Source organism: Peromyscus maniculatus, chromosome 18, assembly GCF_049852395.1.
Source record: "Peromyscus maniculatus bairdii isolate BWxNUB_F1_BW_parent chromosome 18, HU_Pman_BW_mat_3.1, whole genome shotgun sequence".
NCBI lineage: Eukaryota > Metazoa > Chordata > Mammalia > Rodentia > Cricetidae > Peromyscus > Peromyscus maniculatus.
In genome coordinates, this window is record NC_134869.1 from 39,674,342 (window position 1) to 39,692,679 (window position 18,338).

Sequence of the window (18,338 nt, forward strand, 5' to 3'; positions counted from 1 at the left end):
AGAATCAGTGAAACAATCAGAAAAGCGTGACAACTGGAATAGAGGCATTATGGTTTATAATGGAGCCTTCCTCACAGCACACCTTCCTTGGCTCTATCAAATACTTATAAGCACATAATTACACTCACACACTTGTGCAAATATACATACACTGGACAGGAATGGATATGTGTGCTTGCATGGGAAAGGCAGAAATATCACAGCTACAAATAAAAAGCTCTGAGGGGTCTCTGGAGGAAACCCTCCCATTTGTTGAGGGAAGGGTAAAAAATTATGAAATAATTTTTTGAAATACATATGAAAGAATTCCGATCATCTTAGTGCAGGGATGGAATCTCTATGTTGTACAAATACAGCTTGGGCAGCCGGGTTATGGCATGGTTGTGGAGAGCTTTGGGGAAGGAGGTTAGGAACGTTGGCTGTGGAAGACTGTGAATGTCAGGTAAGGAGTTTGTATTTAATCTAAACAGGCAGTCCTGGATGTCTGCTTCATAGTGACACAGTGGCAGGAAAGATGCTGTTTCGAGCATCCCTGGCGACTTCGGAGAGACAGGGAGACCCGCCTCAACTACACTGGTACACTTCAAGAAGTAACGGCTAACGGAGGAGATGGGGGAGTGATAAAAAAGAGGGCATTGGGTTGCCGACTGCCGAGGTAGAAATGAAGGCTGGGTCACCAGCTAACAGGGCTTGGAGTCAGACATACTTAGAGGTGACTATGACGGAAAGGTTGGCGGCGATGAGAGCTGGAAACGCCTGCGTGAGGAAAGCGGGAGGATGAGGAGAAAGCGGGCGGCCTCGTGGTAAAGGGGAGAGGCCTCCAAAGACTGCCAGGGCTGTCACTCACGATGCATTAACATGCCAAAAGAGCGATTAAGCGCCAGTCCCGGGCCGCAGGCAAAGAGCAGCGAAACCCATGCAATTCCCTGATCTTTTAAGATGTAAATGCTCTCTAATGAGGACTAATGTTTATTCGGCAACAGGATCCAAAGCCCTTAGTGTGCCAAAATATTGCCAGGACGTTTCAGAGGTGATGAATGGTTTTGTTTGTATGTGAGTTAGCTGCCCCGCTCCCCACAGTTGCCTAGGCTAATTGGGGCTCTGGCCACATGGTCTCAGAAAGCCTCTCTCTCTCAAGTTAGCACTGGAGGTACCCCTGACAAGCATGGCTGCCTTTACCCACCTTCTCTATGATAGATCTGAGACCCATCACTAAGGCCAATACAATTTCCTAAACCTACCTTGGTTTAGGTAGGTTTTTTTTATATCTTTTATCTAAAAAAAAAAAAAACCCTAATAATTACACGTTTTTATTTTCTTACTGTTGATACATAATAAATATTCTATCTGTGTTAAGTGTGAAGCAAAATTATTGGTACTTTGTGATTATAAATTTATTGTATTTGCCAGGCAACAGTGGTGCACGCCTTTAATCCCAGCACTCGGGAGGCAGAGCCAGGTGGATCTCTGTGAGTTCAAGGCCAGCCTGGTCTACAGAGCAAGATCCAGGACAGGCACCAAAACTACACAGAGAAACCCTGTGTCAAAAAAACAAAACAAAACAAACAAACAAACAAAAAAAACAAAACAAAACAAAAAAAAAAAGAAAAAAGAAAAATTTATAATATATTAAGTCCTTATAGTTCCCATTCTAGAATACACACACACCTTTCTGGAATTACACCCTACTTTTGTTTAAATGTGACTCAAGGCTGGGGCTTGTTTACAGATAGACAAAGAACATTAAACAGTATTCAACTCCCACAGCCAGCAATTTAAATCAGAGGTAAATTGTTTGCCAAGACCCTCTTTTTGTATATAATACTTGATTTTTCTAGAGTACTGGGGTTGAATTCCTGAATGACTAAGAGGTCTGCCATTGGAAGCTCTAAAATCAGGTTTATTCCTTGCAAAATACAGGTAACCAAAACTACTTTTAGCTGTGGCGTGTGACGTGGCATCTGAAGAGGGCAGCTGTAAGGCAACAGATTCCTCAGATCCTGAAAGATCACCCTTTAGTATCACAGTGTTTAGTTGAAATCTGATGAAATATATCAACGAAACCTGATGAGCTATATCACTCCTGTACAGATTTTTGCATGGACTGAGACAAAACCGAGGCAAATTAATTAGCATTAATTGCATTCTATTTAAATGTGCAATATATTTAGAACTGTTGCATGTCAGGAAGTTGGAATAAAAAGAGCCAATAGGCACTTACATTGTGATAAGAGAAGGGTTGCCTATGAATGCTTTCTCAGGTATTGACCTGATGTTGTTGCTGTGGAATCCTCTAGAAAGAGAGAAAAATAATTATAGAAAGTCACGTGTGTGTCTCTGTGTGTATGTGTATATGTGTGTGTGTGGGGGGGGCAGGGGGGTTACTTAACAGCTCTCTTTGCCCTACCATGTAGCTACAATCAGCATCTTTAGAAAGCAGCGTATAGGTAATTCCTCCCTGCATTGTGAACCGTGTGTGTCCTCATTCACCGCAGAGGAGCAAAGGAAATCACAAGCTCTCACCTTGAAAGGGGAAGAGAGGCTCTGCAAATCCCGACCGTGCTTTACGGAAACGGGACATTACGTTATAAAAGGAAAATCCTTCTGTTGATATCCACTAGAGAACTGTTGCGTAACAGCTTGAGTGCAGTGCGAGCTATCTTTGGAGAGAGGATTAGGATTACTCTCTGTCTGAAGCCAGAGAAGGGAAAATTGACTTAAGCTGCAGTGAAGTAGAGATTTCAGGAAGCTCCTTAGAAGGAAAATGTTTAGTGAGTCTGTAATAATAAATCGATTACCCCTGCCAGGGCAAATACCATCTGAATGGCAGAGAGCAGAGTCAAGGGTCTTTGAGTGCTGTATGACCTGTGGTTGTTTGAGGTGTGGGTTAGGAATGCCTTCCTCTGTCAATACACTACCCAGCCAATACACATGTTTCTCTGAGGCCAAACCCACAAAGGCTTTTTCCTTATAAACAAGTTACTCTATCTATCTATCTGCTTTGTGGAAATAAGGTCCCAGGATTATATATATATTTTTTCAAGAGCCAGGACAGTACTTACTTAGGCTATTTGTCTTTTCAGATAAAAGGAAAAGCTAATTAAAATTTATCATCCAAAACACAATATATGCAGCCATGGTTGGAAATGAGTTTACCTTTAGTGAAATTGTGCTTAGAAAATTAAATAAAATTAAATAAGGGTCACCCAGCTTTTAAGATGCATGTAATAGGATATATGTGATGGTATCTATTACTATACAAGGGACACATAATTTTATTCATACAATTCTATATTTATGCAACTCAGAAATTTCTAGATTCATAGAAATGTTTAACAAATAACAAAATCTTATTATAGTTGTATTACAAATATACAAAGAATATAAATGGTACTAGATACATATCACTTAGGAAAAATGGAAGTATATAGGTTACATAGATATAAAATATATGTTTTTATATACAAATAAGAAAGTCCACTTATAAGTTCAAAAATTATGATTTTTTGGTTATGAAAATCAATTAAAATATACTTCAAGTGTGATAAACTATTATTTATATAAACCTAAAATATTTCAGCCATTACACATAATTATGTCAATTTTAAAATAAATTTACAAAGAGCAAAAGTTCATTCATTAAACTGGTTTTAATACTTACAGTTCTTTAAGGTTGGAGAGAGTCTTGATTGCAGTGGGGAATTCATCAAGGTTATTATAATTTAAATCTCTAGAAATGAGTAAGTGGTATTTTTAGTATTTCATCTAAAACTTCTATTTCCTCAACTCTCAAGTATTCCAGTGGACCCCTTATCATAGATGGAAACTCTTTTTCTTTCTCTTTCAGGAGACAGTTTATTGGCTTGCTGCCAGCTAGTACTTTAAAAGCAATGTATTGTATTTTAGCTTGTGCGCATGTGCGAGCATGCACGCATGCACGTGTATGTGTGTGTATGTTTGAGCACCAAGCACGCTTGTAGGAGAGAACAGTTTTGGGGTGCTAGTTTTCTCCTTCCACTGGTAGGTTCCAGGGATGGAACTCAGCCAATCAGGGGGAACAGAAAAGACTTTCACCTGCTGAACCATCTCTAGGGCCCTGGCCACCAGTAGTCTGAAAACAGTGGCATTACAATAATCAAGACACCAGTGAACAGAAATTCCAAGCCAAGGATCCTTGGTGGTGGGTCATTTAAAACATGGAGGGCCCTGCAGCAGTTTTAACTTCCAAGGAGGGGTGATGCTTGCTTGGTCCGTTCTGACCACTTCCTGGTGGAGCTCTTCCTAGGGACCTGGTTCATGGAATTGCCAGCCAGTGTTTGCATTCTTCAGTCCTGGGACGCATTCGCTTTCTTGTTCCCATTTAGGAAGTAGGACATGAGACCCGCCTTGTGCCTGGCTCCTGTGGAAAGCCTGTGCCTCACTCAGCCTGAAGTCCAGGACAGGACATGTGTTTTTTGGAAAAGTTTACATGACACACAGGACCCTTTGCAAGGGCATGTAGACTAGAATTTTCCCTGAGTCATAAATGATCAACTCAAGTTGGGTGTTTGTCTTGGTCTGCGAGGCAACGCTCTGTATTATCCTTCATACACAGAGATGGAAGAGCCAGAGAACCTCAAACCATTAATTTCTCTATCTGTAATGACATACATGGCTTTTCAATCCCATTACTCACACATGTTTTATAGGCTTACTCCGCCTTCTCCCTACATCTTCAGATGAAAAAGGAATTGCTGTCTGGTCCCTGGGAATGACGGATTTCCCAAATGACACAGAAAACTCTTTTGGTAAGGCAATCAGACGTGGTTAGAGCCTCCTCAGTAGAAAAGAATGGCTATTTAATTTTAAGAGAAAGATAATTTGACTTGAGTTAGACATGAACCAAGATTTCTACTTGTCTGGCACAAGCCACCCCTAAGCTGTTCTGCAGGCAGGAAACTCGTGTCTTTTGCGGACATAAATTTTTCTTCCTGTTTGTAAATCTCTCCAGATGCTCTGTTTTGATTAAACAAGGACCGGACCCTTATAAATTACTTGGCTTTCTAGTCAGGGAAAGGAAGAGGTTGGGAAGAACCAATTTACTGATCCTCTGTAGCCCTGGGCAAAGTGGGGCCAGACAATAAGATTCACAGATTTCTGTCCTGAAATGTTTTTCTCTGTGGTATTTATATGTATTTTTCTGTAAGCCTGGTTCCTTACCTAGGACCAGGGATGGGAAAAGCACTTATGGAAACACCAGTAAAGCTGATTTTTTTTTCTTTTTTGCTCCAATTGTTCTATTAAAAGGGATGAGAAAGTGTCACTTAATGAGAGAGACCTTCTAAATTTTCTCTAGTGGCCGACGGAAACTGTTTTCCCATGCCATCAAGGTCCTGCCTGAATGAGTTCCTCTTTGACACCCGTGGAGAAGTGGAGTGACGGGTTGTTCTGGAAGGAGAGTCATGGGCGCTCACTTGTTAGGAGAAGATCCAAGAGACATGGTCTCTCAGGAAGCAGGTGGATCCAGAACTGTTAGAAACTAAATTGACCGTGGGTAAACTGCACGCAAATGAGCAATGCTCCCTAAGGTCATAGAAGACTTGGCTTTGCCATCCCAAGGCCTTGTGTAGTTTATTGTATTTCGGAATTGAACATGGGAAGTGGTTTAGGATATCACCACAGCTACTTTCTCTCCTTCTAGAGAGAACACTCAGAACTTTGGCTGCCTGCTACCCATCTGTATTTCACTTCCCCGGCTCAACAGGGTATCAAAGAGTATGTCCTCTACCAGGAGGCAGCTTGTGCTCCAGGTAGATGGTGAGATCTTCTGCCCTGGCTCTGGGATCTAGGGTATGGTCAGTTGATTGGTCCCATTTTTATCCAAAGTAACAACAAAAGCTTGAGCTAGTTCTGTTGTTTGTTGAGATGGGGGTTTTGCTATGTTGACTCAGGCTAGTCTCAGACTCTTGGGCTCAAGTGATACTCTGCCTCAGTCTAAAGAATAGATTGAGCCAGGAAGTGGTGGCGCATACCGTTAATACCAGCACTCGGGAGTCAGAGCCAGGTGGATCTCTATGAGTTCGAGGCTAGCCTGGGCTACCAAGTGAGTTCCAGGAAAGGTGCAAAGCTACACAGAGAAACCCTGTCTCGAAAAACCAAAAAAAAAAAAAAAAAAAAAAAAAAAAAGAATAGGTTGAGACCACAGGTACATGTCACTGTGTCCAGTGGAAACTTTGACCTACTTTTGAAAGTAGTATCTTGAGATAAACATAGATTTTCAGAATCGGCTTAGAGAAAGGAGGAATTCCCAGTCACGCTACAGGCTAAATATGTAGCCTTGGTAAAGTAACTCAGTGGGGCTTAAGATAGAAATCATTGCTCAATAGGATATTTGTAAAAATTATTCAAACAATGTACATCAGTGATCAAGTGATGTCACCCCTTGAATTACTTCAGTATGAACCATGTGCCTTATGAAGAGCCTGCATCTCAGGGTCCTTGCTCTTTCTTCAGAGAACCCAACTCACACACAACTGGTGATTAGTGCTCCTGGCGCTCTGGGAGGAGAATACACGTTCCTAAGCCAACAGTCACTGCTTACGGAGAACACCTCATTTAGCTTTCATTATTCTCACTAATTTGCCACTCTCAAGAGATTAAAATAGAATCTCAGTTTTATTGTTTAGCTCTGTGGGGTGTGTGTGTGTTGTGTGTCTGTGTGTGTGTGTGTAAGATAAAAACCTCTGTAAATATCTGTTTAAAGCTCAGGCAATTAACCAAACCAAACATCAAGTTTGGCTTTAAGGCGGTTTTGATTCCTTCAGAATATTCATGAAAGCACTGGGAAAAGGGAAACAAATAAAAGGTCAACTCACAGAGTCTCCAGGCTGTGGAGCCCATCAAAGCATTTCTTTCCCAGGGAGTGGATTCTATTGTTATGGAGATGCCTGCAAGAAACCATTACCCACAGTCATGAACAGGCACGGAGGCGCACTGCCCAGAGAAAAGTCAGGAACAACATTTTGGATGTTTAAATCCACAGGAAGGTGAAACATGCACTAAAGATGAGGAACGAACATTGACGATTCCATAGCATAGAGTTTAAGATTAACTTCTGTCTGTGTGTGTGATGATTTGAGTGATTCACATTTTTGTTGTTGTGGCTGTATTTTCCAGTGTGGTTTGCTCAATGCATCTTGGGGACATAGACATAGAGTGCTCAGCAGAGTTACTGAGTATCACTGAGGGAGGGGATGGGGTGGATGGAGGGAGGGTCACATGGGGACTCAGCTTGTTTTGTGATGACTCCATTCCCAGGATCGGGGCTGCAGGTCGTCAAGAAAGGATTTCAGCTCTAAGGGACTAGAGATCGCACTTTTTCTCCTGCCCAAGACTAGTAATCTTGACAGACTATTAGTGTGGGCAATCATCATCTCAGGCTCAGCTGATAGATCAGGTGTGCCAGAGTCCATGAGAACAGCTGTGTACACAGCTGGAAAGCAGACTAACTCCCAAAGAGGTTTTGGAAGGTGGGTTTAAGGGAGACAAAGTTAAAAAAAAAAAAGTGCTGAAAAAAAAAAAACAAAAAACAAAAAAAAACAAAACAAAAAACAGAACTCAAAGGCCATAGCCAGCTTCTTCAGGATCGGTGACCTCATATTCATGAGAGGAATCAAGAGCAGAAATCTGTTAATATCCTGTTAAATTTATCTTCTTCTCAGACTAAGCTCTTCCTTGTAATAAATACAATTTTGGTTTCAGGTGAGATCTATGTGGCATCTCTTCAGGGTCTTTTATATGCAACAGATGAGAGAGAGGATGGAGAGGATAAAAAACAAACACAAAAAACCCCCAAGAGCCCTCATGAGGAGTACATGCTACAAAAGAAGAGATGGGCAGTCAGCTGCCGTAATGTAGTGGGCTGGGCTGGCGAAGGTAGAAGAGAGTCAGTGGGTGATTGGGGGTGGGGCGCAAAGTAGCCCCTCTCTATGCTCCCCATTAAGGTTTGTGTCATACATGACCGCCCAAGACCCATCCGCTTAAGGCTTGGCAGCCAGCCTGTGGTGTTACAGCGATAGTAGTGGGTCCTATGACAGTGGACCTCGTGGAAGGAAGCGAGGTCATGGAGCCTTGTCCTTGAAGGAGCTATGGGCCCCCCCAGCCCTTCCTGTCTCTCCTTCTGCTTCCCAGCTGCTACCAACTGAGCAACTTTGGTCGACCAAGTACCGTCGGTCACAATGCTCCGCTTCACCACGAGTCCAGAGCAAGGAGACCACCGGCCATGGACTAAAATCGCTGAAATTTGAAGGTCAAAGTGCCTTTCTTCCCTATAAGTGGTTAATCTTTTCCTTCCTTCCTCCCTCCCTCCCTCCCTCCCTCCCTCCCTTCCTTCCTCCTTCCCTCCCTTCCTCCATCTTCCCTCCCCCTTTTCCTTCCTTCCTTGACAGGATCTTACTCAGCAGCCCTGTGTGGGCTTGACCCATATAGCTTTGGCTGGCTTTCAAATGCACTTCAGCCTTCTAAACCCTAGGATTACAGGTGTGGGGCACCATGGCCAGCTTTATCTCAAGCGTCTGTCCTGGGGATGGAACACAGACTAACACATCAAGCGAGCTGATCTTACACTCCTTCAAGCAGCAAGTGTCTCCAAACACCAGCCTTCGATAAACGTTGGCTATTCTCCTAGACACATGCGGCAAACTGTTTTACTGATTAATTTCCAAACCATATCTCGAGAACCACTTTGATTTTCTAAAACAATGAGATGTGAGCGAGGCACCGGTGGTGGTATATGCCTATGATGCTAACACTTGGGTGGTAGAGGCAGGAGCATCAGGACTTTAAAGACATCCTGGACTGCACAGCACGTTCAAGGCCAGTCTGCTTGAAACCTTGTTTCAAAAAACCCAAACCAAACCCAAAGAAACCTAGATCTCAAAGAGAAAAATGCAAAGCGGTAGAAATGCAGTGTTGCTGTCAAGAGTCAATGCTCTCCTCTCCCTTTACCTCCCTTTCCTTTCTCCTATCTTTTCCTGTCTTTCATCAGTACTAGGGCTCAAACCCAGGTACTGACTGATACTAGACACTCTGCTACTGGGCTACATTCCAGCTTGGGAATGATCAGCCTTCTTTTTCTTTAACCAAAAAAACAACAACAAAAAGTACTTGTCAAGGCTGTGAATGTAGTTCACTGATGAAGTATTAATACTTGATTAGCTAGCATTTGTGATGCCTGGTTCCATCCCTAGAATTGCAACAACAACAAAAATCCCATTATTAATATATATTGTTAATAATCACATCATCTTTTAACAAAATTTTTTCATTATTTTTGTGATGATTTCTTTTAAAACGTACAACGGATTCCACTATGGTAGAGGTGCTACTTGGTCTTTGTATGCCCAGCAATGTTTATCACTAATCAGGTATTTGATAAATGTTGTAAGTCATTGTCACAATTGGAAGATTGATAAGTCATTCTAGAGAGAGTCTTGGGGTTTTCTCCTCCCTTTAAAATGCCTCCATTCAAGTTTTGAGGTCCAACACTTTAAGATCGCAGAGGGAATTCAGAAACCGTCAAAACAGAGAGCAAAATCAATAAAACTCACAGCACCACCAGGCTGGAGAGGTTTCCAAAGGCAAGGTCTGGTAGATGGTGTATTTTGTTCAGGGCCAAGGTCATGGCTTGCAGTGCTGATAAACTTCTGAAAGCCTGGACAGGGACTTCCGTCAGGGCGTTGTCATCCAGCCACAGGTGCCTCAGGGAGTGCAGGCCACTGAAGCAGCTGGGTGGCACGTAGCTGATGTGGTTGGCATCCAGACGCCTGGAAGAAAGCAAACCAGAATGGCAAACAGCGAAGGCCAGGCAGAGTATGGACTTTGTGCGCGTTCATTAGCCGCAGCCAAAACAGCCTGCAGAGCTCCAGGCCCCAGACAAACTGGAACGGTTCTCTCTTTGGATCAGCCCTCTTCAGTCTGCTTAAATCCTTAAGCCCTCCTTTTTTTTTTTTTTTTTTTTTTCAGTTTTTCGAGACAGGGTTTCTCTGTTGTTTTGGTGCCTATCCTGGATCTCGCTCTGTAGACCAGGCTGGCCTCCAACTCATAGAGATCTGCCTGGCTCTGCCTCCCAAGTGCTGGGAATAAAGGCGTGCGCCACCACCGCCCGGCCCTTAACCCCTCCTTAAGGTGCTCTCTCTCCTATCCAGGCTTGTGGGTAACATGCTTTCATGAACGGGAGACGCCCCTCTGAGGTGTAAAATCTCATCCCGTCCGGACGCTACAAGGCAAACATTCTCTCACCTCTCATTCCCACGTCAAAGCCAAATGAATGTCTTTGCTGCGATCCCAGACTGTTGGGAACAGACTAAGCAGTCGTCTACTAGTTTGTGCCTAAGTGCTAGGAAGAGATTCCTTCAATAGTTGAAAAGAATCAGTAATTTTTGAAAGACTGTTAGATATGCCTCTGGGAAGAGCTTCAAAACTGCTGGCTGTCTTGCTCAGCCTAAGCACTTGCCTTGGGCAGATAGTTGTTTTTCTGACATTTTAAGATGAATAATAAAATTAGCAACTTCCCAATGCTTGCTTCCTTTTCCACTTTTTCTTCCGTTCCCTTTCCCCCTCTCCTCCCTCTCTTCTCTCTTCCCCTCTCCTCCCTCTCCCCCTCCCCTCCCCTCCCCTCCCTCCCTCCCTCCCCTCCCTCCCTCCCTCCCCTCCCTCCCTCCCTCCCTCCCTCCCTCCCTCCCTCCCTCCCTCCCTCCCTTCCTTCCTTTATTTTTTTTTAAATGGGGAAACTGTTAGGATTCTGCCACCACTCCATCCAGGTGCATGACCACACATGTGCAGTTCAGGAACTAAGCAAGGGGTCTTGCGTCTTACGTCACCCATGTGCTGCATGAGCGTGCAAATGCACACAGTGGGATCACACAATCAGCACATGTGTGCCATAGCTCCATAAGCCCATACGCAGGGGAATCCTAAAAAGTCGGGCACAGACTCCTCTCTCTCTTCTCTCCTCCCTCCCTCCCTCTCCCTCTCTCTCTCCCTTCCTCTCTCCCTCTCATTCTCCCTTCCTCCCTCTCCCTTCCTCTCCCTCTCCCCCTCCCTCCCTCTTCCTCTCTCTCTCTCTCTCTCTCTCTCTCTCTCTCTCTCTCTCTCTCTCTCTCTCTCTCTCTCTCTCTCTCTCCACACACGCTTCTTCTTCCTCAGGCCTGGTTCTTTGGTCCCCTGCTTCCTCCCAATAAAGCTCTGATACTGGGCTTTGCCATGTCTCATGACCTTTTCGCCCGGTAATGGTGCCGCCTATCATTTTTAAAACAACAGAAACTCTTCTAAAAATGGATCTAGTTAATAAGCTGTTGCCACTTCTGAACCAGCAGAGGGAGCGCAGTACATTTATTTCATCATCATTCAAGACAAACGGTAGGTGTCGTTTAAGTGACCTAATGTTTCTTATGGAAATCACAAAATTGAGGTGTTTTATGAATTTTTTTTTTGGGTGGGGGTGAAGTACACGAACAGTGGAACTATTACCCATCAGTTATGTTTCCAACAGTCTTCACTCATTTTTTTTTTTAAAGACTTACATTTGCTTGCATTTTCAAAACTAGAATTAAAAACCAAACCAAACCAAACCCCTGCAAGACTTGCATTTTATGCAGCTCGTGTGTTAGGAAGGATTAGAAAACTGTGAGAGGATTTAAAAGAAAATGTTTTGGAAGCATTTAAGACTAAACAGATGCAGGAGGCACATGAGAATCGCAAAATAATCCCCGGCACACCAAATTTAAACAGTTTAGAAATAGAGAAAGCCCTCGGTCTTAGAGAGCTAACCTCTCTGGAAAGCGGCTTTCTCACTTTTGGCCACATACATCATTCCAGTCATCCCCCAGTTCCGACTCCTATCCCATGAATGGGAACAAGTGACCCCTGATGGGCCCCGGGCCAAGTTGCAGTAATGATTGCGGTAAGGTCACTTGGAACAAATGTCGGCAGTTGGCCGTCCCTGCTAGCACTCCCTCGCTTCTCTAGTAGAGCAGCCCGTGGTGGTAGGAGTGGAAACATGTCTGTCTCCTCACACGGCAGAGTCCTGTCAACAAATGACCTGGAAATGCTTGGGAAAATTCATCACGGCCTTTCTCCAGCCACGTGCCCATGATAGGGCACTCTCATTGGCTGTTTATTCTTTATTCTTTTGGCTTTTTTGCTCTTTGGGGGCCTGCGCCCAGCACATGAATAAAGCACACGTAGAGTCTTATTATTACTTGCGAATGCCCAGCCTTAGCTTGGCTTGTTTCTAGTCAGCTTTTCTTAAACTATCTTCATCTACCTTTTGCCCCTGGGCCTTTACCTTTTCTTCTGTAATTTTCTTTCTTCTTTCTTCTTTCTTCTTTCTTTCTTTCTTTCTTTCTTTCTTTCTTTCTTTCTTTCTTTCTCTCTCTCTCTCTCTCTCTCTCTCTCTCTCTCTCTCTCTCTTCTTTCTTTCTTTCTTTTTGTTTTGTTTTTTTCAGACAGGGTCTCTCCGTGTAGTTTTGGTGCCTGTCCTGGATCTCACTCTGTAGACCAGCTTGGCCTTGAACTCACAGGGATCCGCCTGGCTCTGCCTCCTAAGTGCTGGGATTAAAGGCATGTACCACTACCGCTCTGCTTGTAATCTTACTTTCACACTTACTCTGTGGCTGGCTGCGTAGCTGGGTGGTTGGCCCCTTATGTTCTCCTCATCCTTCTTGCCCCTTGACCCCCCTTTTCTCTCTTTTTCTCCTTCTATTTATTCTCTCTGCCTGCCAGCCTTTCTTCTGCCTTGCTATTGGCCATTCAGCTCTTTACTAGACCAATCAGGTGTTTTAGACAGGCACAGTAACACAGCTTCACAGAGTTAAACAAATAAATGCAACATAAAAAGCACAACACATCTTTGTGTCATTAAACAAATGTTCTACAAAGCATAAAACAAATTTAACAAACATCTTAAACTAATATTCCACCACAGGGTACAGCACAATCTCATTAAGGATGAGGAGGTCATCGGTTTTACTTGGTTAGAAGTAAAGCCCATATTTACACTGAATGTAACTACTGCTCTTACTGCACTCTCAATTGTAGCCCACCCTACAGCGTGGGACTCTGCATTTTGGTCGGCATATCATCTTTCCATCTTAGTGGCTCGGGCATTGGCATTGCAAGTAGCTCCTAAAAGCTTTGAAAATGGCAAACCTCAGAGTTCAGTGCAATGTTAGGGAGCTGTAGAAAAGGCTTTTTCAGCATGTAATCATGGGGCTTTTCTTCTTTGATATTTTAAGTTGTGACCAGCAAGGAGTAGCCTGGTATCAGTGCCCTACACGAATACATCCATTATTTATGAATGAATTCACATATGTATCTATGAATACATTCCTTGGGGCAAGGATCCTCTGAGGATCATCTTTTTCCCCCTCCCAGGAATATTAAAATATGGCCACACTACTGCACAATTTTTTTCTGTCTGAAATGAATGTGTCAGAATAATTGCTCATTGTCTTCACATTCTCGATACTAATGAACACTCCAAGGCCTACTAACCCTTGACACAGACTTTAGGTGTTCTGAGCACACCATTGAAATGTCATTCTATGACACTGTTTCATCATTTAAAAAACTCCCTATATAAAAGTGTCACTGGGTAGTGGCCTGGATATGACTGATGTACTTTCTACGGATGTATGAATGTGTCATAATAAAACCCATTATTTTATAAGTTAATATACACCAATAAAATATATAAAAAAAGTCCTCCCAAACAATGCCCCTAAATGCAGTGTTTCAGAATTAGTATCTGCCTGGCCTCAGAGTTCCAGCTTAGTCTAGATACGAGTTTATTGTTTATACTCAAGGGCATTGTCTGGTTTAGTTTTCCCTTTCCTGTTTTATTAAAGTATAATAGGCAAATAAAAAATTGAATATATTTACAGGGTGCATTGTAGTGTTTTATTACAAGTATGTAACATAAAGTGATTAAAGAAAACTTATTAACGATTTCCTTTCATATGTTCTTTTAACTTATTAATATGTTTCTTTCTTTCCATACTTCCTTTTCGTTTGTGGTAAGCACGTTTAAGGATGTAATTCCTTAGCAATTTCCAAATATACATTATTATTAATTATCTCCATAACTTATTCATGCTCAGGCCCTTTGTCTTTTAACCAGCCTTTCTATCAACCCCCAGGTCCCTGACAACCATCATTTTGCTCTTTTCTTGATATCTAATTTAATTTTAAACTACCCCAAGGCTAAACTAGAGTATGGAATTAATGATCTACTCACTTTACAGGTGGTCCTTACAGAACAAGTTTTTTTTTTTTTTTTTTTTTTTTTTTTTTTTTTTTTTTTTTTTTGGTTTTTCGAGACAGGGTTTCTCTGTGTAGCTTTGCACCTTTCCTGGAACTCACTTGGTAGCCCAGGCTGGCTTCGAACTCACAGAGATCCGCCTGCCTCTGCCTCCCAAGTGCTGGGATTAAAGGCGTGCGCCACCACCGCCCAGCTCTTACAGAACAAGTTTAAGACTGGCAAGGGCACACGTCATGCCCACTCGGTGAGTCAGCAGTGGGGCCATATTGGGCCAATCTGGTCTTTGCAGGCAAGTGGGCATTTTTTATTTGTATGCTTGGAAAAAGGCAACATTGAAGCAGAGAAGTATAAGGAAATTATCACTGTGCAGTACAAGAAAGAAGATTCACACATTGGGGATGGTGAGATAGATCAGTGTTAAGACTCCTGCTGTGAGACCATGAGGACCAGAGTCCATCCTGCAAAGCCATGGTCTGTAACTGCAGCTCCAATGTATCCAAAGTCCCCTTCTGGCGCCCTCTGTGTTCACAGAGGCACACATATCTATAGACAGGCACACACATACTCGTGCTGACATACACACACAACATAAAACCTTATAAAACCCACATATAGGGAATATGGTCCCATTATATATTTGTTATTAGGAGCAACAAAAATAACTACATCGCACAGCTCCACTTTCAGAGTGCTTCGTTGTTTATTTTCTATTTCATGTAAGTCACAAAGTGGGTGGTTGTCTGGGGAGTTTAAGACCCGTGAATCAGTGCTGAGATCCCAGCCACGATTGTAACTGTGGGGCCAGGGATATGTCAGCGGACCTCGCCTTTAGCATCTGTCAAATGGGCATCACTTCTCTCATAGGGTTGCGTGATGATAATGGACATAGCACAACAGGACTTTGGCAAGGTTCCATTGCTCTTATTCTCTGAGCAGGGATAGCATGCTTTTTTGTCTTTTGACCACTAAGACATTAAGGGGAAAAAGAGATAAACTTGGACTCTGTTTCGGCAAATGTCAATTAAAATGAGGACTATCTTGTCAGCGGATTTCAGTTCTGAGAAGCACAGGCTTCGTTTCACATCTCATGTCTGAAATAACTAGCAGGCCCTGACATTATCATTGGTAGTGGTCTTCCTTACTTTTCTGTATTTATTTATTTGTGTGTGTGTTTGTATGTGTGTATATGTGTGTGTATGCATGTTTGTATGTGTGTGGGTAGTATGTGCAAGTGTATATGTGTGTGTATATGTGTGTGTATGTTTGTGTATATGTGTATGTGGTGTATGTGTGTGTATATGTGTATGTGTGTGTGTGCATATGTGTATGTGTGTATGTGTGTGTTTATGTGTATGTATGTGTGTGTTTATGTGTATGTGTGTGTTTATGTGTATGTATGTATGTGTGTGTATGTGTATATGTGTGTGTGTGTGTGTGTGTGCAAGCGCCTTTTCCCTCTGAGCCACCTTGTTGATCCCTGTTTTTCAGACTTTAGGTTTATTGTTCTATCAATGTACACCCATATATACATACATATGTGTACGTATGACTGTACACACATAATGAGGTCATGCTTTGTTTTTATCACTGAATATAACCCCTTCATTCCAGAGGCCTAGGACAAGTGGGATGTGTAATAGCAAATTCTTGAGCAAGTTCTAGTCATGATCTTGGCATTGTGCATGCATCAAAATGTAACAGGTGTAGCCCAGAACTCACGTGCAGTTATGCAGAGCAGAGTGAAATATTTAAAAAGCAGTGGGAATGGTCTTGCTTTAACTCAGATAAGGCCTCTTCATTGTGGTCACTCTGAAATACAACCTGAAAGGAGATCACACTGGAAGTGGCATTTACTTTATGCTCGTTATAGTCTTACTGTTTATGATGAAATTATAGATTTTACTTAAAAAATTAAAACGTGTATGTGCATGTGTGCATGCATGCATGTGTAAATGCCACATGCATGTGAGTGCAAAAAACAGCCAGAAAGGGGTACTGGATTTCATGGAGCTGAAGTTACAGGCATTTGTGGACTGCCTGATGTGGATGATTGGAATTGAACCCACGACCACCGGAAGAGTCAAGTGCTCTTAACTGATGATTCATCTCTCCAGGTTCTTTAACTCCCACTTCTTTTATCATCGACAACAATGTATATAATGGCCACACCGAATTGGAATTCATGCTGAATTAGAAGCAAAGCTAAGGGCCAGGGATATAGTCCAGTGGTAAGGCATTTGCCTGTACATGGCCCTGAGTTCCATTGCTAGCATTACAAAAATCAACTAACCTGTCAACCAGGCCACCAACCAACCAACAAACCAACCAACCTAGCAACCAGGCCACCAACCAACCAACAAACCAACCTGGCAACCAGGCAACCAACCAACCAACCAACCAACCAACCAACCAACTTAGCAATCAGGCAACCAATCAATCAACAAACCTGGCAACCAGGCCACCAACCAATCAACCAAAAAACCAGCCAACCAGTTAACCACCAACCAACCAACCAGCTAACCACCAAGCAATCAGCTGCTCAACAGTCAACCAAACAAGCAAGCTACCAACAAATTTAAGTCAAGGGCCCATCCCTAATCAATTCTGAAGTGTTGGGACATATTGGTTATTATTTCTTTGAATCAGTTTTCACATTTATAAGGCAGAATTATAATATGTCACAGGATTACTGTGGGAATTAAGTGTTGGATCTTTAGATTTGTGAGTGGCATCATTTTTCTCCCCATAGAAGTCTATTTTTCTTGCAGTTCCTTAATCCATTGTAATTTCACACTTCTCTGTAGGTGAATGCCATGTTTTTGTCCTGTGGACGAACAGACATGGAGACTCTCTTTCCCATCACACACCCCTGCGACTGTGCCTTTGGCAGTTTTGCATGCGTTGTTGCTAGTTATAGTAAGTCTTCCATCACAGGGAGCAAGAGGTGCTGAGTAGCAACTACAGAAAGCTGTATCACGTGGTGCAAGAACAGAATTCTTTTATGCATGAGTCTCTGCAAAGCCACTTCGAATGAAGTGACTTTGAACGAAGATAAATGGTCTTGTCATGACATTTGGGCATATGTCGAAATAACTCAGTTCCTGGAGGAAGGAATTGAAGTTGGGGAGTTCCACCATTGCCAAAGAGATTGAGCAGCTCAGGGTGGGCAGCCAGAGGGGACTGCGTCTTGTGGGATTTGTGTTGCCTTTCCTTACTCCCACATGGTCAAGATGGCTCACCCTGACGGGTTTCAAGAACTTTGAGTCTGCTTGGCTTAACTTTCAGGAGACTTCTGGACCATCTGCCTAGGAGAAATGTCTGATCCTCTCTAGCAAATTTTCAAGCCTTAGAGGGAATGTACTGTTGAATGTCCACTCTGACAGCAATTGTGGGGGAGAAACGGGGAGTATTAACAGGGCGAGGGAAGCAAGAAAGCTAGGGTGATTCACAATTGATAGAGATCACATGAGAGCAGGGCTGACCGCCACACTGTTTTATGTAAAATAAAAACAAAGTAGAACGGGGTACTCATTGTGAGTGTAATTCTGGAATAGCGGGTGTTCTATGTAGCAAAGTGACATAGTGTCAAGCAAAACGTCTTTTCTTAACCAGCAATGGCACTCTTTTTCTTCCCATGTGAAGTTTTAATCTTAATGCTCTTAATGCTTTTATGCATAAGGCATTAACTGCTCACATTTCCTCTCTTAAAGAGAAACGTTTTGTGAATCTACTCTGTTCTCCTGAACGGAGCCCTTGATTTATAAGCAGCATTATTGTAGGGATTAGAGACACTATGAGATCACTGCTGCTGTTGTTATTCTTGAAAATGGTCCTTTATCTATCTTCTGTATGACACCTTGCCAACATATCATATAAGCTTGTATCTTTGTTTGAGAATGTCTTTGATGAGCCATTAACTACAAGGAAGAAAGCGTTAGTCAAAAGATAAGCCATTGATCTTGGCTCATTCCATACCAAGATGACCATAATAGTGTCAATTATTAACAGGGACGCCTGAGAGGAAAGAAGGGTCCAAGTG

The 18,338-nt window shown here is 42.7% G+C and overlaps 1 protein-coding gene across 2 annotated transcripts in view; it reads right to left on the reverse strand.

Annotated features, from left to right (window-relative positions):
- Positions 1-18,338, reverse strand: part of Lgr5 (leucine rich repeat containing G protein-coupled receptor 5) — a 134,536-nt gene that overhangs the window by 19,295 nt on the left and 96,903 nt on the right. For both annotated transcript variants that reach the window (XM_006988970.4, XM_076553925.1), the window contains exons 5-8: positions 9,588-9,803; positions 6,855-6,926; positions 3,662-3,730; positions 2,222-2,293 (exon numbers count right to left, since the gene is read on the reverse strand). In XM_006988970.4, the coding sequence (XP_006989032.1) occupies positions 2,222-2,293; positions 3,662-3,730; positions 6,855-6,926; positions 9,588-9,803 (429 nt within the window). The remainder of the gene's footprint in view (positions 1-2,221; positions 2,294-3,661; positions 3,731-6,854; positions 6,927-9,587; positions 9,804-18,338) is intronic.